Raw genomic sequence first — 23,975 nt, forward strand, 5'->3', positions numbered from 1 at the left:
GAAGGTGATTGGACTCAGATTTATGTCACAAAACAAAAAGAGCCACGACAGTGGGCTTACTTGCAGAAGTATATACAAGTGAACTGGGGGCACTGTACATGGAAGATCCCTCCTGGTTGGCCTGGCACAACAGGACCGTGCCTACGAAAGAGAGAGAGAGATGGTATCTGGTTTGGGAATTGGCACACTACACCTGAGAGATCACGGCAATGCAACCGAGAAACGCAGGGAAATGAAAACAGCCACATCCCAGAGCGCAGGACAAGGGCACCCAACAAAGCCCCCTGCCTTAGCCAAAGGGAATCGACGGAAGCCCCCCCCCCCACCCTCAACAACCCGGCCCGCCAAGCACACGTCATGACTTTTCACACGGGGTTGTGTAGCGTGCTCTGGTTGCCCCAGGGCCCAGGTTCAGATCAGGAATGGGGAAGCAGCGTGGTATCCTGAAAAGGGAACTTGAGAAATATTGGAGGGAACTAGAGAGTAAGCCTGACTCAGACACCTCTTCACTGTGTGTGATCTGGCAAGTCACTGTACCTCTCTGTGCCTCGGTGTTTCCATCTGGAAAACGGGTAAATATACCTACCTCCAAGAAGGGCTGTGCATCGTATGACTGGAGATGTACCCAGGGCAGGGGCTGGCATGTAATAATCACTATTAATAGTAAGCATACATGTTGATACGTTTATGGAAAACTGTACCTTCCTTCAAACATCAGTCTTTCCGAATCGGTTCTTCAGAGGAAGAACCAAAGTAAGGCAGAGAAAGAAAAATTGCAACTTTTTGCCATCCCTGGGACTCACCCTGGACCCACGATGGACACTGGGTGAGAGAATATTTGGCTTCTGCATTCCCACTTTCTTCCCTAAAGCTCTCTGCCTTCCAGCCAGAAAGGCTGCCTAGCTCATCCTGCAAACCGCGGCTGCATTGCAGCAATGACTTGCCTCCTCCTGATTTAAAGCGAAGGGCACTAGGTTTATCCTCGCAAGATGGAATTTTACAGCGGCAAATAGTGGTGGAATCCTGACATACCTCCTCAATCTAGGACAGATTTTGAACAACCACCCACTCCAGGGATGACCGGGGTCAGGAATTGTCAGGGTATCAATTCTACTTTCCCACTGCTGCAAGACTCAAACTCCTAAGACTTTGAAAAGAATTAGAATTCTGAGGAGTTTTAAGGCCATTACTGGTGATGGAAATGCCTCCCTGTGGTTTCTGGTCACTTCCCTGGCGAGGGAAGGTCAACCACCCCAGTTTGATTTGGGTTCCCCTGTCAGGACCACCACGGGAAAGCAATCTCCCAGGATAAGAAGCCAACCTTACAAGTTCCCCAGAACAGGGAAATTTTCTACATCCCTGGAGACTGGCCCTAGGGAATAGTTCTATGATCCTTCTGTATCTTCCCTATGATCAACAAAAATGTAGTTTAAACTTCCAAAGTGTGTGGGGCTCTGCTACATAGAGGGACTGCGGGGGATGTCATCAACGGAGAGTAAACCAGATACAATTCTTGCTAACCCATCTCACTCTTCCACTGTTACCAGTCTGACAACTCCATCCACTCTTTCCCAGGGAGAAATGGCCCAGGATCAGAGGTTCCACCTGAAGGAATGTCCCATAGTCCTTTTCGATCTGGTATCCTGTGCTTATAGCTGGAGAAGAACCACCCCTACCCCCAAAATAGCCCTTCACACAACAGTGAAATTAACTTGAAAATAACTAACCTTCTCTCGGTAGTAAATATATCAAGAGTCTGGAGGGGTGTCAGTCATGATCCACCTGTGCTAAACTAGTAGCTCTTTCTTCTTCACTTACAAACAGTGTATCGGCCAGGTGTGCTGGCTCATGCCTCTCATTCCAGTACTTGGGGAGGCCGAGGCAGGGAGATCACCTGAGGTTAGGAGTTCGAGACCAGCCTGGCCAACATGGTGAAATCTTGTCTCTAATAAAAATACAAAAATTAGCTGGGCATGGTGAAAGGCGCCTGTAATTCCACCTACTCAGGAGGCCGAGGCAGAAGAATCGCTTGAACCCAGGAGGTGGAGGTTGCAGTGGGCTGAGATCACGTCACTGCACTCCAGCCTGGTTGACAAGAGTGAAACTCCCCCTCAAAAAAAAAGAAAAGAAAAGTTTATCACAAGGTATGAGATGATCCTTTACATGGTTTAACCTATCCTCAGGTATTTCCAGTTTTAGCAGGTCGCTGGGGATTAATAACAAACAAACCAAACTTCAAAGAATGGAGATTGGGATATGAAACCAACCAAGGGGAGGCAAGCTACCTACACCAGGAAGGACAGTTAGTCTCCTCTACAGTCAGTGCTGTTTATTGATGAGTACTCCTGTGTGACTCTGCAGTGGTTATCCATGTGCTTCTGCTCACTGCTAGAAATCTTACAAATGAATGTTTCTACAGGACACACAGAGTTATCAGATCAGAATCATCTAGAATAGGATCCTAGCAGGTGGATTTAGGGAAAGCTCCTCAGCCTTCTCTCCTGTGCATGCCTGGTTAAAAAAAAAAAAAACTTTTAAAATCAGATCTGAAGTTTCTTGGGGTGCCTAAATTTCAAGAGAAAAATGTATAACTGTAACAAAAACATATGCGGAAGGACATTTCAGTATTGTATGGTTAAAACCCTTGGGTCAATTTTCAATATCCTTGATGCAATTTATAGAATACCACTGGGACACAGCACAGATTTTTGCCTGGAAAGCTAACCTCTGGCAGGGCATAATGAAGCATTCCTAATTTTTTTTTAAGCTGTGGATTCTGAGAACCTGGACTGAAATAACTTCTTTTGGATACTTTCTTAATAGTAAAAAAAAACAAAAAAACAAAAAAACAAAAAAACTTTATGCAATGATTTTGACCTTTTGTAAAACAAAATCTATGCCTTCACAGGACTTGGTTTTTGTTTTTATCTAAAAGCATCCTCCAATTTAATTTGCAAAGTACTTACTGTATGTTCCCTTAGTGCTTTGTGACCTTTTCTTAAAAGGAAGCTTTGAATTCAACAAAACCAAAGCAGCAGAGAACACTGCAACCTCCTTGCATTTTTTTGGGGCAGGGAAGGGTAAGTGTGTTTGTTTTAAAAAGTAAGTCAAATAGGTAATAAGGTACAAGTAGCAGTATGAATAGTGCCTACAACGTCATTCCAAGTGCTTCTCTACATAGCCTCAACATAGCTCTTCAGTGAGTCCACTGAGCTGGATCTTCTGTCCGTCCCTAGCCTTTAACATAAACCTTCTACTGTCAGATGCCAGAAACCTTCATCTGTATCAAATGGTGACATCGGTACTTCTCAGACTTCGTGCTTTTAACAAATTCCTTATAATTTAAGGATGGCAACTGGGGTCAATTTATACCACTACCTACCCACTCTAGCCAGAATGTAATTAATCAATTTCAGTATTATCCTTTCCTATTGACCTGGAATCCTCACAAGCATTCTCAACATAGCCAGTAGGCAATGATTCCCATTTGATTAGAGTTGAAGGGAATCAGACCTTCATGCCATACCTGCTCTTAGAGTTAAACCATTTGAAACTTTTTTTTTTTTTTTGGACAAATAGAATTGAATGTTGCCAAGTTCATGTGGTTCAACTTAAACAAAAAAGTGGCTTCCCTTGTCCTTCTCCAATGTAGTTTAAAAGTGACTAGTCCTCAGGGGTGAATTAGTCACCCCCTATTCTATGCTCTGATCTTACATTTTTAAACCTCCCTGATAGATCCTTCGTGGTCCTGTACTACAATTTTCTACTTACATATTGGTCATCTGAACTCCAAAATCCAGCTGGGGTAAAGCCAAATCATATGCATCTTTTCATCCCCAGCACCTAGCAAAATACCTGGTCCTCAGAAGGATTAATGCATATGATTGAATTATAATACATTTTTAAAAAGAACTCTCCACTTCTATCTTTGCTAAAAATAGTGTTTTTTTTTTTTTTCCAACCAATCCTTCTACCTATTGTTCATGGCAAGAAATTTGCATGCCTAAAGTTTAAATAGACTTACAAACTACATCTAACTTTTATAGATTGAAATAGCTTCAATCTATTTCACGTGTTGTCTTTTCTTTCCTGGTTCTTATAAAGTTGGCTCATCCAGTCTAACAAGAAACCTGGACAGCCTGGACTGACGATGACTGTATCAGCACCTGGCAGAGACTGAGCTCCATGGGACAGACCTCAATCTCAGAATAATCAGAGCCCGTTCCAAAACCTGTCACACTTGCGTGCTCTGAGTGCTGGGTCATCAGCATCCCCACATCCTGGCAAGATGTCCCACAGCCACTCTCCAGCAGGATTTGGAATCCTCCAGTGAGGAAGGGGTAAGCCAGGGTCAAGGCCTCAGATTGGGCATCAGAACCTTTTCTGCTAAGCCACAGTCGCCCTGCACTGTGTAGGGGATCATTCCTGGCCCCTGAAGGGGCAGGGACAAGCCTAGAAAGGATGCTTCCCATCACAGACAGGAAGAAGGAAGTGTTGAAAAGTGTTTACTCTGCTGCCAACCCTGAAGTGAGGAAAACTGGACTCAAACCGGAACAGCAGTGCGGTTTCACACCTCCGTGCCTTTGCAGAGGCTTTGTCTTTTTCCAGGAAATCTTTTCCTTACTCTAGATAACTCCTTTCTGGATTCAGCTCTGCCTTCTCCTAGAAACCCTATCTATGTACCTTTGTCTGGCCAAGTTCAGCTTCCTTTCTCTGCTTTTTAAAATTGTGTTGTTGTAATCTATTTAGAGAGTGTCTTCCCCCATTGATGCTACTAATTCAAAGAGATCAGGAATCATGTGTTTATCTTCCTATCCTCATGCATTCAGGAACCTAGACTAAGAGGCAGGAAGCAAATAAAGAGAGAATCCAAAGGTTTCTGATAGGCAGTCGTGCTATACTTTCAAGAAATAAAATTAAAATGGAGGATGGGAAGCAAGAAAAGGGTGTTTTGGCAATGTCTGCCCCTTCCTTTTTAGTATCAAATAGGCACAGTTCCAAGCCAGCACATGGTGAATAACTAGAACCTTTCCTACATAATTTCCAAATTTAAAAAAAAAAGGTGAAAGGAACATCCCAACTGCCTGGCAACTGGGAGCGGTCAATTAGCTTCATGAGCTCCAAGATGAAGATGTGTTAGAATATCTGAAGAATCCCCTGGAAGACGCAGAGAGCAACAGCTAGACTTTATGAAATAGCTAAGATGGAATGAGGATTCTGGGGTACCTGTGCAGGAAGTTTCTGTACATGTCTTCCACTGTCTCTACCTCTAATACAGGAGTTATTAAGAAATTAAGGCAGATAGTAAGGGTAAACGTTCTAGGTGGAAATTTTCCTGTCACAAGAAAGCACACCCAAACCATCTCTTTTCTAACAGAAAAGACTGCTTGAAGAGCTGGGCAGGAAAGCTTTGATATGCAAATACCAGTCATTAGAAACGGGGTTCACTCAGTATGGTGATTCCTGCTGTCTTCTCATCACCACCTGTGCCCAGTGTAATGGCCACCTCCAGATAACACCATGTGTTCAGGACATCATGGCGACCCGTATTTACATATTAAAGGACTAAGGTGGGAGGGCCAGGTTTTTTGCCAGCTACGCAAATGACACACCTGGCCAAACCAATCCCCTGGGCTATATGCAAATCAGACACCACCTCCTACACCTCCCCTATAATCTACCACTTCTCTGCCACACACAGGCTTTCTCTTTGTTCCATGCCCCTTTCCCTACAGGCTTTCTCTTTGTTCCATGCCCCTTTCCCTGGTCTCTGTACAGGGAAGCGGTTCTTTTCTTTCTTCCTCCTTTCTTGCCTATTACACTTTTCGCTTCTTAAAACCACTCCACGTGTGTCCGTGTTACTCCTATCAGTGCAAGACCAAGAACCTTGACATTTCTCCTCTACAAACCTTTGTGTGCTGGTGCAGAGTCACACAAAAATAGAACTCTCCACGGAGATCTGGCTTTCCTAATGTCACTCAGCCAAGGAAAGAAGCTTACTCTGGAAAGAGGGCTAAGAGGAGCACCCTAGAACCCTGCAGGGCAATGGCTGAGTGAGTACAAGCGCTTATTAGTCCCTCTGCCTCTAGTGTTCAGCCAGGAGACTATGGTGTAGTGAGTATTACCATTCATTTGGCAGGTACTTATTGGCATCTACTAGTGTATGTGCCAGGCACTGTGCTGGGCTTTGGGGCACGTCTGTTGAACTCCATGTGCTTTTCCAGAGCATGACACGTTATCACTTTTAGTGCTCATATGCTCAGTGACAAATGTATACATGAAAAGGAACAAAAGAATGATTCTGAATATCAAACCAAACCTTAGTCTACATAACTAGTCACATTGCTCACTAAGTATAATTATTTGAGAACAATTTTTATTAGATATTAACTATTATGGTTTTGGCCAAAATTCTATATTCCTGCTAAATAATGCTATCATAACTGAAAGTTTAGTAGAAATAGTAATCAATGCTAGAAATGTTTTGATTCTACATCAAGAAAAAGCTTTCTTCAATATTTGCCGAAGAGTATTTACTTTGCATTTGTCCCTCCATAACAGGGGTCTGATGTCATTAGTCCTTCCTTACTGACATTAAAAGAGGCACAGAACTAAGTCTTTTCCCAAAAGCCTTACCAATCAGAGGTAAATTTTAGATAAAAAACAAGTTGTTTGGGTTCCTAAATTGTCACTCATTTCATCAGTCCTTCCTTCAGTCCATTCTGGTAGAATCATTTTTAAATGTTATAACTGAGTACTTCAGAATGTGACTACTTGCAGAGAGGTCTTTAAAAGTGTAATTAAGTTAAAATGAGGCCATATGGGTGGACCTTAATCTGACACACCTCCTTACAAGAGGAGGCGAGGAGGACACACAGGGAAACCCACGTGAAGACAGAGAAGATGGCCATCTGCAAGCCAAGGAGAGAGGCCTCAGAAGAAACCAACCCTGCCAACACATGATCTCAGACTTCCAGCATCCAGAATTGTGAGAAAATAAATTTCTGTTTAAGCCAGGCTTCCCCAACCCCCGGGCCACAGACCTTACTGGGCCATACAGCAGGAAGTGAGCTGCAGGTGAGCGAAGCAAAGCTTCATGTGTATTGACAGCCTCTCCTCATTGTTCACATTACTGCCTGAGCTCCACCTCCTGTCAGATTTTCTCAAAAGTGGGAATCTTATTGTGAACTGAGCATGCTAGGGATCTTGGTTGTGTGTGCCTTTATCAGAATCTAATGCCTGATCTGTTACTGCCTCCCATCACCCCCAGATGGGACTGTCTAGTTGTAAGAAAACGAGCCCAGGGCTCCCACTGATTCTACATTATGGCGAGCTGTATAATTAATTCATTATATATTACAATATAGTAATATTAGAAATAAAGTACACAAGAAATGCACTTGAATCATCCTGAAACCATTCCCCTTACCTGATCCGTGGAAAAACTGCCTCCACAAAACCCAACCCGGGTGCCAGAATGGTTGGGGACTGCTGGTTAAGCCACCCAGTCTGTGATACTTTGCTATAGCAGCACTAGCCAACTAATACATCTACCTACCTTATCATGAGGGTCCCCGATAAAGTGACCCACAAGCCTCAAACTTCTCTTGGACCTAGAAGCCAAAGAGGTTACCATGAGGTCCCTATCGATGGAGGTGACTGCTTTCAATTGACAGATTTATCCAAAATTTACCCAAAGCCCCAATGGACTGTGGATACTTTTACAGTCACGCATTTTTGAACATCAGACTAGCATTGAGCTAATCCATGTAAGAATATTTTCACAGTTAATCCCTAATGCTTTTATACCAGCCTGAAAGATGAACTGCTCTGAAGGGTTATGGTAGCGTTTTAAGTATAGGGATATTTCCATTTGGGCACAGATGTTGCAGAAAAAATGTTGCTCTGAATGTTTACTTCTTATAAATCAAATCATGTTTTAATTGTACCAAGGGATTTCCATATTTAAAGGGGCCCTGAAGCGAATCTGTCTATAGTGTAAATAATCCCTCACTCCAATTTATTTTTATAAGCTTTGGTTTTTGTAATATTCAAGAAGAAATACACCACTTCGTGTTTGTTTCCTTTTTGCTTTTTATTTTGACATTACTTGAGACTTTTTGGAAAAGTCACAAGAATAATACAAAGAAGAACAATTTGTTCCTTGATTGTTTATTGTTTGAAAATTTTAATGACTCACTCAAACTGTTCACTTAATCTCCTGCAGCCAAAATTTAGGCTAATAGTGGCATTGACACAAAATAATTAACTTAATATGATAAATCTAACAATAAGAGCTCCCAAAGTGTTTTACTGAATACCTGAGAACCACTGGGTATTTTGTTCAACTTCAACTTAGATTATCATTTACTCTTAATGACCCTCTAGGACAGACACTATTTTTATACCCATTTAATAGATGAAGATATTGGAGCATAGAGAACTTTTTGTTCTTGTCCGAAGTGACTCAGATCTTAAGAGGCTGACTGCAAATCATACCAACCAGATTCCTGGACTCATGGTTCTAACAATCATCTTCTAAATCAAGTGCTACCCAACTACAGACTTTTGGCCAAATCCAACCTCTTCCCTGCCCCAACCCGCAGCCCCCCACCTATTTTTATATGGTCTGTGAGCTAGGAATGCTTTTTACAATTTAAATGGTTGACAAAAATCACAGCAACATTTGACCAGTGAAAATAGTATGAAACTCAAGTTTCAGTATCTAATAAGTAAAGTTTCATTGGCAGACAGCTACCTCTATTCATTTTTGTGTATGGCTGCTTTTCTGCTAAAATGACAGGGCTGAGTAATTGCATAGAGACCTTATGGCCTGCAGAGGCTAAAGTGTTTACTGTTTGGCCCTTTACAGACAAAGTTTGCTGATCAATGTTCTAAGATCCCTTTACGGCTTGGAACAATGCTAACAGTAACTGTCTCTCAGTACACCATTAGCCCTTCCCCAGGGAAATGGCACTAAGTATTTCAGAGGCTATCATTTGATCAATACTTGCCAAAAAATTAATTTTATTTCATTTTTGTTCAAACTTTTTTAAAACACAGGCTTTTAAAAATATTTGCTCAAAATTTATTTTGAATTCATTGTTTCCAAAACAAACAATTAGGCCAGGTGTGGTGACCCTGCCTGTAATCCCAGCACTTTGGAAGGCCAAGGCAGGCGGATCACTTGAGGCCAGGAGCTAAACACCAGCCTGGCGAACATGGCAAAACCCCATCTCTAACCAAAAAAAATAATTAGCCAGGCACGGTGGCATACACCTTTTAACCCCAGCTACTTGGGTGACTGAGGCACAAGAATTGCTTGAACCCGTAAGACAGAGGTTGCAATAAGCTGAGCTTACACCACTGCACTCCTGCCTGGGTGATGGAGACTCCGTCTCAAAAAAGAAAGAAAGAAATTCAAAAAGTTGTTCCATATAGTATTTGTGGAGGTATATCAATTTGGATACAACAAAAACAATGGAAATAAGTATTATCTTGCAAGATGTTTGTCCTTCAAAATTATGGGTGTCAATATATAGATAAGAGGACTACTAGGGCCTTGCTTCTCAAACTCTACTATGCTCCGAATCGCCTGGGACTCTTCTAAATGCAGATTCTTATCTGGGAGTATGGGGTGGGGCCTGAGACCCTGCATTTCTCATAGGCTTCCAGGGGATGCAGATGGTGCTGACAACAGTAAAATGCTAGGGACTACATAGGAACCTCATGTAGGGAACCCAATCCATTAAGGTGGCACTGGGTTTCAGGTGCTATACAAGATGTACGCTACACATATGCTTTTTTCTTATCAAACCCAAGAGGAAATGAAAGCTCAGATAAAAAGTATAATAAAGCTAAACTCTAAATCAGTTTTGTCTGACTCCAAAGCTTAGACACTCTCTCTCAAAGCTACACCTGTTTATCAATGGTGATACTTGGTCCTGAGTTGATAAAAACACAACCTTCAGCATGAGAATGATCAATACCCATTACCCCCTTTACAACAAAGCTACATTTAAGAATTCTGAAGCTGCCATCTGGCTGGAAACACCTGACTCTTCTAGGCTACAGATGTTAGGTAGAACCTCCTGATTATGTTTAAGAATTTGTAATAGGGTTTTAAATCCAACCAAGGAAGCCTTTGGGCAAAATGTAGCTTCTAGAGATAAGTAAAATCCTACTTGCAAGATTGGAATAAGACATAGAGGAGGAAAATGCAGAGAGGAGAAATAGTGAATGTTTGAGATTTCTATAGTGTTGTTGAAAAAGCATAGGCTTTGAAACTTTTAACTTTGTTTTGGTTCCTGACCTTGCTGACTTCAAGTGAGTTGACTTCGGGTAAATCGCTGTACTTCTCTGAGCCTCAGTGTTTGCATCTATCAAATAGGGACAAAAATGTGTACTTTATCGAATATTACTGAGGATTAGAACTAGGGCATGAAAGTGTTTGGCAAATACTAATCAGTAAGTGAATCAACAATAATCATGGAAATAGCAATTGTTATTGGGTATCTAAAACAATGATGCTCTGAGGACTTATTTTGGTTTTAAGAAAGGAAATAGCAAATTTAGAGCTATTCAACTATTTCGGCCAGTAAACATAATGCTAAACATAATAGTTAATGGCAAATATTTTAGTATTAAATGAATTGCAAGCACTTACATTTAGGAGTTTTGTGATAAGACATGTCTAGCTTCTAGTGGGAAGTCAGGGGACAAACCATGGGTGCCTGGGCAAGGATTCCTGTCTGGCAGAGCCACTGTGGGCAACGGTGAGAAGCCACTACTTGCTATAATCGAGACATAGTGCCTCCAGTTTGGGATATTTCACTTATTTATCTCTCAGCCTGTTCCTAAAAACATTTTAGTTTGCACTCTGATTAGGAAAAAAAATTAGAAACTGTCGTTCAACTGAAAACAGTGGAGTTTACAAGTGTCTGCAAAGAACCTAGAAGGCCTTCCATACTCTCGTCTCATCTTAGGAATAAGAGCCTCTAAGATGTTGTAAGAGCCTGAAAACCTATCTAGAGAGGCTTCTCTATTATTGCTTCTTGCATATTTCAAGTACTATTACAGAACTATTTAGGAGGGACTCTATTTGTGGAATGAGGACGAGATTCTTCATCTTGAATTGCCCTCCTAAGCCTTTTCAGATTAGGCTTAAAATTTTGACCTCACTTTTTTGGTGAGAGTAGAAAATACACGTCACCTTTCAGTCTCTCAAAGACGGATTGGATGAAGTTGTCTATGCCTGCCACAACATACACACACACACACACACACACACACACACACACACTCCCCCTTCCCCTGTTCTGGCTAAAAACAAACATAATATTTCAGCTGCTGAAAATCATTTTCACAAGTGAAAGAGAACTGATAGGGAGAATTTCAATCTTTACAATACCACGTACACATCAAACAAACACTAGAATCATACAAATGGGTTTTTTTTTTTCTCCAGAGGAAATATCAGTGATATTGGGGTGTTCGTGTTTTAAAATGATACTGGGTTTAATACAATAAGTGTGCATCGATTAACCTTTGCGTCAGATTTAAATATATAACCCATTAACTAATCTCTCGACAAAATAACAGCCGTTGGCATTATTCTTTGAATAATCCTTGTTTAGTTTCCATAATGGTATACAGTTTAATGAAAAACTCATTAGAATGTAGCATACGGCATAATTAATTCTGGCTGATTCTTTTGGTGTAAATAGCTAATGCAGATGCGGAATTCCATTTTCCACTGGTTTTATTAATTTTTCATAAACCAATATTTCGACTGTAATGGGTTATAACAGTTCCATGGAAGTTCCAGAAATGCATTAACTGTCATCGATGTAGTCACTCAAAGCAGGGTTTTACCATTTGTCAGTTGGTTCTTCAAAACTACATTTTCAAAAGACAAGGAACAGGACAGCTCTGTTTTATACTTAGAGAATGAGTATCTACATATAATTAACAGAAAGGGTATTAAACACTATTGGGTCAATTTATTTGTATTTACACACCAACTTAATTGGTTGGGGGAATAAGAGTGAACAATAAATTTTGAAAAGAACAATAAAAATGGGAAGCAAAAAGTCTTTCGAATTAGAGTTTATAATCTAATCAGTTAAAACATTAAAAAAAATCATGTCACCTTGGGTTTGAAATTGCTGGTAATTTACTTTCTTAAAAGATCTAGACAAAACCGGGATATAAGTTTCACCATAGCCTTTGTCTTAGGCACTAGATTAGTAAATAAGAACCCAATCTCTAGGGTTGCTGAGTAGTTGATAATCTGTTGCTAAGTCTCCCAGCACCACAGGGCTTAAAGCACGTATTAGTAATAATAGTCTTAATTATAAGACTGTTATTCACCGTGAGTATAGATGCAAGTGCTAACTCACCAACAAGTGTTTTGCTTATTTATTTTCATTTTTTATTACAATTGTTATTTTTAATAGAGCTTTCAATGGCTGCCTGCCACTGAAAGGATACATTCCAAAATTCAGATTTCGTTATGTAAAATTTTCAGGTCTTTTGCAACCTTTCTCTAGAAGGTACTCTCTGATCTCAACAGATCAATATTTCTCAGCCTTTGGAAAAAACGCTAACTTGGCTCAGAAATTCCCATCAGTAGGTATCAGGTGAAGATCAAGCATGCGTATTTTTTTTAAAGTTTTCTCAATGGACTCTAAAGATAAAGGTTGAGAAACACCTTGGGACCCTACCAACCACCTCCATATTCCCTCCTGCAATTATCTTTACCCACTTTCTTGCCAGGTGAACTCTTACCCTTTAAGACTCAATTTACACCACCCCTTTGACTCAATGCAGAGAGTCTTGTTGTTGTTTCGGCTCTAGCAGGTATCACTGTGTACTACACACTCACTGATAGCTTGTTTTGCATCCTTCTCCTACCCTGTAGACTTTTAGAGGGAAGACCTGGGTTTGTTTTGCTACCTCGGCACCTAGTTACGGCGTCTAGTGCCCAACACTATGATTCTGCAATAAAAGGCGAATTCATGGAAACAAGTAATAAGTGTTAATACGTGGTCTCCTCTCTTTGACCCTTCCCTGATGAACATCAAACAGCTGAACGCCATCCAGCTAAGATCATGGGTTCATGCAGTATATAACTGCTAAAACTGTGCAATTTAAAAAACCAAAAGAGAAACTCTCCAGGGCTTAACCCAGTGGCTTTATTACCACTGAGCTCTTCGAGCCAAGCTCAACTAAGTAGGGACACTGTTTTTGCACAGTCCATACACTGAGAATGGCATTCACATTTTACATGTTTGAAAAAAAGCAACTATTTTGTGACACATGAAAATTGTATGCAATCTAAACTTCATGTCCTTAGTTTTATTGGAAAACAGTCATGCCCGTTTCTTTACATCTTGTCTATGGCTACTTTTACACAGCAATGGCAGAACTCGGTAGTTGTAACAGGGATCATAGGGATCACAAAGTTAAAAACACTGGCCCTACACTGAGAAGTTGTTTGCAGACCCCTGCTTTAAGCTAACAAGCTGCACATTCTTTTCTCTTTCAAAACTAAATTTGGCTTGTTTTTTCCTAGAGTTAAGCTACCCAGTGGTACGTTTCTTATGCCATCATCATCCTCATTACTACCATCATTATGGATGTCACTATACATTGCAAGTTTACATTTTTTTTTTTTTTTTTTTAATGGTTGTGCAGGGAAGGGTTGACTCTAGCAGGCCTTGGCTACCTCAAACCTTGCACATTTTCCAAAACAGCTTGTCCTTAGGATTGGACTTTGGCCAGATCCTGGGAGATGAAATAACAACCCTTAGAATATTCTCTGCCTGATAAGACTATTTTTGGGCCAGGCATGGTGGCTCATACCTGTAATCCCAGCACTTTGGAAGGCCGATGTGGGAGGATTTCTTGAGGTCAGGAGTTCAAGACCAGCCTGGCTAACATGATGAAACCCCATCTCTACTAAAAGTATAAAAATTAGCTGGGTGTGGTGGTGGGCACCAGTAATCCCAGCTACTTGGGAGGCGGACGTTGCAGTGAGACAAGATCACACCCCTGCACTCCAGCCTGGGTGACAGTGAGAGACTCCATCTCAGAAACAAAAAAATTGTTACTGTATGCCTGAGGCCTTGGACCACACTATACAGGTTTGATCCAATTGTTTATGGTAACCATTTATGGTGAATTCCTGTTACTCACACCTCCATAGCATGGGCTGAGGTATGAGAGTTGGTCAGTCATGCAGGTGCAGCTTGCCTATGTGAGGAGCCTCTAATAAAAACACTGGACACTAAGGCTCAGGTGAGCTTCACTGATAACATTATGCCTGTGCTATCACATGGCATGTCTGGAAAAATGAAGCACATCTGTGTGACTCCACTGTGAGAGGATACCTGGAAGCTTTCGCTGGGTTTCTTCTAAACTTCTCCCCATGCACTTTTCCTCTTTGCTAATTTTTCATCTGTATCCTTTTGTTATAACAAACTAACTGTGAGTGTAACAGCCTTTTTGAACTCTGAGTCCTTGTAATCCATCATCGAACCTGAGAGTGCTCTTGGGGACTCCCAACACAGTTGTGCGGCATAAAATCAGAGTTTATGCTTTTCCCTTCTGGAGTCAAACACAATACAATGCTCCAAAGGGGAAACATTTACATGAAAGTCTTCAAATTCTTTGACTGCCATTGATGACTGCAGCTGTTCATACATTATTAGTGGTAGCAACCAGTGGGGCATGAGAGTTGTTAAGGTATACCATGAATATGTGGCATCTTGAAAAGCATCAATGAGGACAGAATTTCTCAAACCTAGCACTATTGACACTTTGGGCTGGACAACTATTTGTGGTCAAGGAATGTCTTGCACATTGTAGGGCGTTTTGAAGCATCCTTGGCCTCCACCCACTAGATGTCAGCAGTGAATGACCCTCCCCAATCCCCACCCCCACCACCATCCAAGATGTAACAATGAAATGTTTCCAGAAATTGCCAAATTCCCCTAAGAGAAAGGTCACTCCATGTTAAGAATCACTAATCCAGGATTTGGGCTAACTAAAGCATTGGTGGGAGGCAACTTGTAGCTAAAAAATAAGCTTTAGAATCACAAAGATACAGCTTTGGGCCCCACTCCTTAACTTTCACAGTCAGCACCCACTGGCATCGTAACTTCACTGGCTCTAATTTACCTGCAAATGGAAGGTAACAACACTTCTCCTGAAAACTTCTAATTTAAGTACCTATATGTAAAGGTCTCAACATGAACTCTGGCATGTGGCAGACAACATTAAATGCAAATGTGTTTTCATTGTTATATACTGTGACCTAATGAAGAGAAGACACTGAGGACATGCCCTCATCTACGCCTACCACGGATGCTGCATAGCAAAGCAGTGAAAAAACATGGGCTTGAAAGTTAGAAAAAAAGGCCTTTATATAATAACCAGATTTTTTCACATAGTAGTTCTGTGATTTGGCAAATGAGGTAAAGCTTTCCCAGAAACCTTGACTTTATAATTTGATCATGAAAATAATGGGATGGCATTTTCATGAGGATTTGAGGTGAAACAAGGTGTTCAGCACAGCGCCTGCACAGAGCGAGTGCCTGAAAGTGGCTTGCTGTTGTTGATGGTTTCAGTTTCTCACTATGTGGACAATAGTAACTTAAAACTTCCCCTGTGAAATTTATCCGGAGTCAGATATCCAAAGCACATCTACCTCCCATAGCCTGGATGTGAGGCTTCTTGTATAAGGACCATCTTGACACCCCCTGCTTTTGCGGGGAGCAGTTCTTGACAGACTTCCCACACAAGAGAAAGAGAACCAATTTATTTCAAAAATGCAGTTTTTAGCACATAAGCAAGTACTGATCTTATTTGAAGATCAAAAAACCCCACAGGCTTCATCAAAGATGAGCTGCATTCCCTCTGTGGGATCTAGAAGGATGCAGGTAAAAATTAAGGCCAAATATGGGCAGGGCTGGAATAAAATCTGATAAGACAGATGTGGGGAGGAGAGGAGAGAAGCAAAGTGAATTGCAACCAAAAGGGGAGGCAAAGGTAAACAGATGTACAAGATAAACTCTTTGAAGTGGAACAGTTCCAGGCTGAAAATCCTTTGCTTGGGGACTAAAATCTGGACTCTGCTGTTCCAGCTCACTGAAGTGCACTGCATTTGTATTTGGCAGATGTGTAAACTATACAAAACATCCCAGAGCCAAAGGTCATTGGTTCATGAGGAGCTGCTCCTTATGGCCATGGTTTGGAGTTCAAAGGGCTTCCATGGTAAGAGTTACCTTGTACACCCAGACTGTGCTCTTTCACCCCAAACTGGGGCAGGACGTTTTTAGCTAAATCACCCCAAGCCCAATGCCAATATAAATAAAACAAAGCAAACCTGTGTCAGGGACCACAGTGATCACAGGTGGGTTCCAGACAGTCTTACTTTTCTCAGATGCTATTGGATCCAAATTGTAGGAAGGGAATTGAAAAGAGGTACATCTAAAAGTGTAACTAAAAGTCATTCTCTTAACTGTAATAGACTCTTGGTGGTGAAAGTGGGAGGAAAAAAATGCGAGGGAGCCTTCCTGGACCTTCTTTTGACCCAATTCTGAGATGAATCATGGTTCACACCGCTCCACAGAAAACCAATACCTTCGTATGGATAATCCAAGGTCAAATACAGTTGCCCTTTTGAGATAAGCAATCAGAGTGTTATAGCCAACCTCTTCATTTCTAAACTTCATACTGAGATCCAAACCCACTTTCCTATCACCTAGCCCAGCATCAAGTCATGTGATCTGTGGCCAGGTCCTTTCCAACATGGATATAATCAATTGAGGTGACTTTGGTGATCACATGAACCTCTTCTATTTCTATTTTACAGTCTGCGAAATTCTCTAATGCTCATCCTATTATCTGATCCTCCCTGTAACCCCAGGGTGAGTTTGTTTCAAGACCTGACCACCTTTCAAATGTGACTTTGCAGTCACGCATGCCGTGTTTTTCATTCCTGTCATTTTCTTTTTCCTCTCAAAACCAGAAATGGTTGCTTCCAGGAGTATCCATTCAGAATCTCCTTATTCCCCCCAAATTCCACTAATAAGTATCCCTAGGGGTAGTTTTTGTTATCTTCAAGGTTTTCAAGTTAGTTTACTCTGCATCTCCTTATTTTTAATTGTATGTTTCTCATCTTTGGGACCTAACTATATCTTAGATCTGCATTTCCATTAGAACATCTTTGCCTTTCCCTATTGATCATGTCTCATGGAATAATTTAACTCAATTCCAATTTCCCTTTGCAGGCGGGGTGCTCTCCATCCATGGAAGTGAGTTATGTGTGTTCAAGTGGTGCATCTTATGAATCTTGTTAAACTTTGCTGCCTTATAGCCCCACTGATGGAATATTTAATCACAGAAATGAGTTGGCAGATATGATATACAACGTGGGTGAGCTTTGCAATGTGTATCTTACTGGCAATTGAGAAACAGATAAATTCACCATTTGTCAGCACCATGCTGACAACTTTGTATAACCTTCTGTTATTTATTTTGATTTTGCTTTACTTATTTATGAAGATTAAAGGGGCCGTAAATCAACAGTTTCATTGGCTGGATATCGTGATTATCTTTAAAAGATACTACTCTTAAAAATATATTTTTTTAATTAGAAGATAAGGGAAATGCTCACAATGACAGGGAAAGTGTAAGAATCCCCTCTGAGGCCTCTTCCTCCAGATTCTTAGAAACACTATTTTTAATTACACTAAATAACACGAGGCCTGCTACTGGGTACAGATATTCCCAGTCTATTTCTCCTTACTGTCTTCAATTTTAAACTCTAAAGAAGGGCCATAGACATTGGCCAAAGGCTTCATGACTCACCTGGATTTGTGTGTGGGGACTTACCCTCATATGTCTTGAATAAACCCCAAGGACTCTGGAGATGATCAGATTTAGAAATTATCAATGCTGTTCTTGCTTTATAGAAAACCACCCATCTCTCCTGGGAGAAGGTATATATTAATATATATCATGGGATGTGCTTACGTATGTGTATCTGTCTGAAGGCTGTTACGGCATAAGCATTTAGAAGGGTTTTTGTAAGTATGACTTGATGAGAATTCAGAAAACAAAAACCATCCAAAATATATTAGAAATTTCTCAATGCTTCCTTTGCAATGCATGTGTGAGGGAGAATGAATGTCATAATTGATCAATGCAAATAGTAATTAAAGGTCCTCATTAAGAAGTGCAATGGCTCTTCCTGCCTTCACCCTGAGTTTGCAGTAAAAATGTACTCGGGGAGTCAAAACGTTACATACAAAAATAAATAACTTGCCTTTTTTTTTTGAGATGAAGTTTTGCTCTTGTCACCCAGGCTGGAGTACAGTGCTACAACCTTGGCTCACTGCAACCTCTGCCTCCCAGGTTCAAGTGATACTTCTGTCTCAGCCTCCTTAAGTAGCTGATATTACAGGTGCACGCCACCATGCCCAGCTAGTTCTTTTGTATTTTTAGTAGAAACGGGGCTTCGTCATGTTGGCCAGGCTGGTCTCCCTCTCAAAGTGCTGGGATTACAGGCGTGAGCCACCACGCCTGGCCAATAACTTGCCATTTTATAATTAAAAGAGAAAGTAAATGGTCTACTTTCTCTTTTAAGTCTACTAAATTAGGAAAATTACCTTTAGGAGAGATTGAAAATATTGATTTTAATTTACAAAATATGTGAACTTTTCATGCCCCATTCTGAGACAGTTGGAGGCTGGGTTGTTAATTCTGTATAAGCTTCAGAAAATCAAATAATTACACTATGGGGATATTATAAAATATGTCATTAACACACAACCTTATATAGAGAAATGACTAATAAGTCTGGCTTTCTATCTTAAGCAGATACAGAGCCAGCCTACTAAAAATACAAAGCAAATCAATGACAAGGTCTTCATTTCAGCTTTGAGGCACACTCAGAATTGCAAGATAAATTCAGGCTATTTTTATAGCTAGGGAAATTTAAAATGCCCCATAAATTCTTAGTCATGGATATGTAGGTGCATGACAGTAATAATTATACCTGGATATGGAAATGAATGTGCTCTGCATCTATCACTTTGCAGAGGTCCATTCCATAGATGCAGGTGCCTGAAACTTCAGATTTAAGCCAGCCAGACTTTCAGTGTTTGCAGCTCTTCAAATATTTCAAAGGAATTGCTCTGCCGTATTAAAATTATAGCAACTTGTCCCCACATTTCTGAATATCATGAGCTCTGTCTACCTACATACAAATGTACAGTTGAAAAGGAAAGTAAGTGGATTTTCCAGATAATCAAGATAGTGGCAGCATGAAACACAGATACTCAGATTTCTCAGGTAACACTTGTTGAATATGGTGGTGGTGGTGGCAGCTGGAATAATACAGAATGATTGTTACTTCTCTTCTTTCATTCCTTTGGTTTGCACACAGAGCAGTAGCATGATCATAGGAGACAGTCGATGGAATCATGACCTTTAATATTACGAAAAAAAAAATGAACAGGCTGGGTGCATCACTTGAGGTCAGAAGTTCATGACCAGCCTAGCCAACACGGCAAAACCCTGTCTCTACAAAAAAAAAACAAAACAAACAAACAAAAAAAAACCCGGCATGGTAGCGGGCACCTGTAATCCCAGCTACTCAGGAGGCTGAGGCAGGAGAATTGCTTGAACCCAGAAGGCGGAGGTTGCAGTGAGCCGAGATGGTGAGATCGTGCCAGCCTGGGCAACAGAGCAAAACGATCTCAAAAAAAAAAAAAAAAAAAACACAACTCACCAGTATCAGCTGGTTGTAAAGAACATGAATTCTGAGACGATCAAAGCCTGATTTCAAAATCCGGCCTCCTCCTGACCAGCTGTGAAATCTCAGAGCAGTAATACCAATATTTTGTATTTTGGTTTCCTCATTTGGAAAATTGCCATGAGGATTAAACACATTAAAGTTATGTACAGTGCTTAGAACAGTGCCTGGCCCATAGAAAGTATCCAGTAAATATTAACTTACATTATAACATTTTGTCTTCCTCTAACCTAATGATCTAACTTCTGAGGCTCAGCCCTGGGCTAATCTGAATAGCTGCTCTAATGTTCTAGAAGTCATGCAGATTAATTTATCCTCATATGTATAAATCGATATGAACCGTTACTGTCATCTTAATGTCCTCCTAAACACCCACAGATACGTTTGTGGCTTTGAAAGCACAAGTAATGGAGATAGTTGGTATTTTCTTCCTTACTAGACCCAAGGGTAACTGACAACTCCATTGCACAGGATCAGAAAAATGTAAAAATGCTTTTCTCCCTCTTCACCGCAACGCACGTAATCCATACTCTTCCTCCCCACAAGAAGGCTTACTTGTTCTCCACTCGAGTATTTTAGGCTGAAAATAAGCACTCGGATATGCGCATATAGACAGAAACTGATATTTCTTTAACTTCTCCACTCATGGGCAGTGCCTGCTGCAGAGGCATAGAAGCTGTTGTCTGACTTTTCAACCATTTGGGGGATTTGATTTCCTTGCAGCTTTGCACAAAGATGTATCCCAGCAACACATGCCATGTTCTGTGTGTCCCCTGAATAAACTACCATGGCCCTGATCCCAGAAATTAAGAACCCCTAAATGAACACGCTGAGAGCTAAAGGACTCGTATTCTCATCAACGAAGAAAAGAATCTCTTCGTCTCATAGTATACTTAGAATTTAGCGGAATACGCGGCTAACTTTCCCTTCCTGGCAAAGCGATTAACATATTCATTTTTATGTACTAAACGTTTACAGGGGCTGGCTACACACCACTCTTTGTATATTAACACATTTAATTATAATAAACACCAATCACTTTGTTACTATCATCTCCATTTAACAGATGAGGAAACTGAGGCACAGAGAGGTAAAGTAACTTGCCCAGGGTCACACTGCTAGTGAGTAGGGGAAGCAGAATTTGAACCTGAGCTGTGCAGGCATGGTTTCCATGTTTCTCACTCAGCAGAGGTATCTTCTCAGGAGGGTGGGGTTCACAATATGATCATGGAAAGCCTGACGGCTAAGTCTGTTCCCCCCATAAGACTGAACACAGCTATTTTGCAGCGTTAGAATCTCTGGACTTAATCCAGGCTCCTGGTAAAACTCACACATGAAGAATAACTCCAAACATCGCCTACGTAAAATCCAGGAATCGGTTATCCTGTTGAGCCTTTCCAGATTTACCACATTTTTTAACTTAAATTTTGTCAGACTGGTTGTTGTGCCAGAGTAGCTAAGTTTTCTATGTTCCCTTGTCATCTACAAGGGTCAGTGTTTAGTATCGGAAAATGACAAAAGTTAGGCAGCCCAGGAAGAAACAAAGCAAGGGGTATGACTTACCGTCAAGAGGTTACTAAGGGTGTGGTTCTAGATCAATGGATTATTTATTTCTCCTTATTAAAAAGCAAAAGCCACATCAAAGACTTCTTTTAAATATCCATGTGGCAAATCTACTTCTAAGGTCCTAAGTATTCAATACAGCCTTGTTCAGGAGCAAGGAGACATACAGGCAGTAGTGACGGGCCACGCCTAGGACATCAAGGCATGACATCTCAGTCGCTACTGCTTCTGGGTTACGCTCTCCCCAAATTTCTAAGAGAATGGAATTGGTGCTTAGGCAGGGAAGGGGTAAGGAGAGAGACATACTCTGGAAGGCAAAGTAGAGAGAGAAGGAATTGCTAAGGGAAATTGATTAATGAACAAAGACAGACAACTTATTTTTTTTTTTAGTTATCGAAATAGGCCTTCCCTTGGCAATTCCAAATCACTCCTGCATTATTGGAATAATGAAGCCAACTCAGCTCTCTGCTTTGCCAGGAAAAAGAAAATGCCAACCCCAAATGGAAATGTATGGCTACAACACACATTCAGGCACATTGAAATACAGTGGGCATGAGCAGCTCTCCATTTGTTCAATACACTATTGAACAAACTCACAATGCTTTTTTAGGGCAAAATCAATGAGAATTGTCCTAAGGAACAGTGGCTCCATGCTGACCCCCCCAACCACGAAATGTACACGATTCCCTTGTAATTTTTAAGCTGTTTAAAGCACTCTTGATTTTGCCCAAAGAAATCATTCAGAACTTGTTAGGATAGGAATTCACTTGCTTCAGGTTATTTTACAAAACCCATTCATACTTGGCAGGCAAAGCACATTTAGAAAAGACCGAGAAGACTTTGTGCAAAGAGAAACTCTTTACCTGCATAGAATTCGGGACTGTAGACCGCACCCACAACTGGATTCAATTTCCAGCCTTAAAACAAATACATAAAAACATTATTATCACATTTGATTCAACATCTTATATAATTGCAAATGAATCACAAAGCAAATGGGTTAAATCATCTTATTTTGTATTTTAAAATGTACAGGAGGTATTGTTTGGGCAAGCATAAAAATATTTAAAAATCATACATAAGAAAATAGATTCATGCCCTCCTTTGATTTTCTGCCAGTGCAAGTTAATGGAATGGAAACTACCGACCAGTCACAAGTGAATCCTTTGAAAATGACATGGTAATTAATTTTCTACTCTATCAATATTTTTTAGAACTACTATAATAATTTCAATTTTTTGTCTTCATATATCACTGCTAGATAATCCATCACACCCCTCTGCATTAAGTTCACAGAAATTAGAAAGCTTGCATAAACAAAATTCTTGGCAGCAATATATTCTAACAATTGTCATTCCTAATTATAACCTCAAGATACTAGAGAATTCCAAAGTGCTTCGTGAAGACCAAAGAAAATGATATTTTATCCCCTAGAGATTTACTGTGGAATACCTTTTAATGCATTCAGGAGCCGTAAAAAATTTTTAATCAATGCATGATATCTAAGGTAACTTTCAGATAACCTGTATATATGATGAATGGAATCCTGTAATTTTCCAAATGTTCTGGATGGAGAGGTTTTTGTAAAATGAATCCTGGCCCTTGAGAAATCTTTACTCACAAAAAAGAGCATACAAGAATTTTACATATATGCTGGGCATTATTTAGGGAACAATTTCCAGAGAACGATAACATTTTAGGGTTTTGTGATTGTTTCCTGCTCCTACTGGTTAAGCCTTTATAAAAGCATCCATGCGGGAGCTGGGTGCGGTGGCTCATGCTTGTAATCCCAGCACTTTGGGAGACTGAAACAGGCAGATCACGAGGTCAGGAGTTTGAGACCAGCCTGGCCAACATAGTGAAACCCCATGTCTACTAAAAATACAAAAAATTAGCCAGGCATGGTGGTGGGAACCTGTAATCCCAATTACTTGGGAGGCAGAGGCAGGAGAATCGCTTGAACCTGGGAGGCAGAGGTTGTAGTAAGCTGAGATCACGCCATTGCACTCCAGCCCAGGTGACAGTGCAAGACTCTTTCTCAAAAGAAAGAAAGAAAAAAACTCCATGCAGGCCAGACACGGTGGCTCATGCCTGTAATCTTACCACTTTGAGAAGCCAAGGCAGGCAGATCACTTGAGGCTAGGAGTTTCCAGAGACCAGCCTGGCCAACATGGTGAAACTTTGACTCTACTAAAAATACAAAGTAGTACTAACTAATCAGGCTGAGGCAGGAGAATTGCTTGAACCCGGGAGTCAGAGGTTGCAGTGAGCTGAGATGGTGCCACTGCACTCCAGCCTAGGTGACAGGGCGAGACTCTGTCTCAAAAAGGAAAAAAAAAAACCTTGAAAGACAGAGGAGGGTAAGGTGTGTACTCATTTTGCTCTGAGTCCTTGAGCAGAGGATCAAATACCAAAGATCCTTTAATAAATGGTTCTGAGAAAAGGCAATGATAAAAGTTTGAAAGTGAAGGAAGGTATTTTTGACAGTAAGAACTCCCTGTGGTCTGCAGAGAAGAGAGAGGTGTGATTTTCTGCCCCACCTAAGAATAGACCAGAGGTGTTCCTAATATCCACTAAGGAAAACGGA

The 23,975-nt window shown here is 40.8% G+C and overlaps 1 protein-coding gene across 15 annotated transcripts in view; it reads right to left on the reverse strand.

Annotated features, from left to right (window-relative positions):
* RBFOX1 (RNA binding fox-1 homolog 1) overlaps positions 1 to 23,975 on the reverse strand; it is a 2,487,135-nt gene that overhangs the window by 81,761 nt on the left and 2,381,399 nt on the right. For 14 of the 15 annotated variants that reach the window (XM_050774299.1, XM_050774300.1, XM_050774312.1 and 11 more), the window contains 2 exons: positions 22,252 to 22,305; positions 61 to 141 (listed from right to left, as the gene is read on the reverse strand). In XM_050774299.1, coding sequence (XP_050630256.1) covers positions 61 to 141; positions 22,252 to 22,305 — 135 coding nt within the window. The remainder of the gene's footprint in view (positions 1 to 60; positions 142 to 22,251; positions 22,306 to 23,975) is intronic. The other variant, XM_050774301.1, reaches the window with a different exon arrangement.

The sequence above is a fragment of the Macaca thibetana genome, chromosome 20 (assembly GCF_024542745.1).
Source record: "Macaca thibetana thibetana isolate TM-01 chromosome 20, ASM2454274v1, whole genome shotgun sequence".
Lineage (NCBI taxonomy): Eukaryota > Metazoa > Chordata > Mammalia > Primates > Cercopithecidae > Macaca > Macaca thibetana.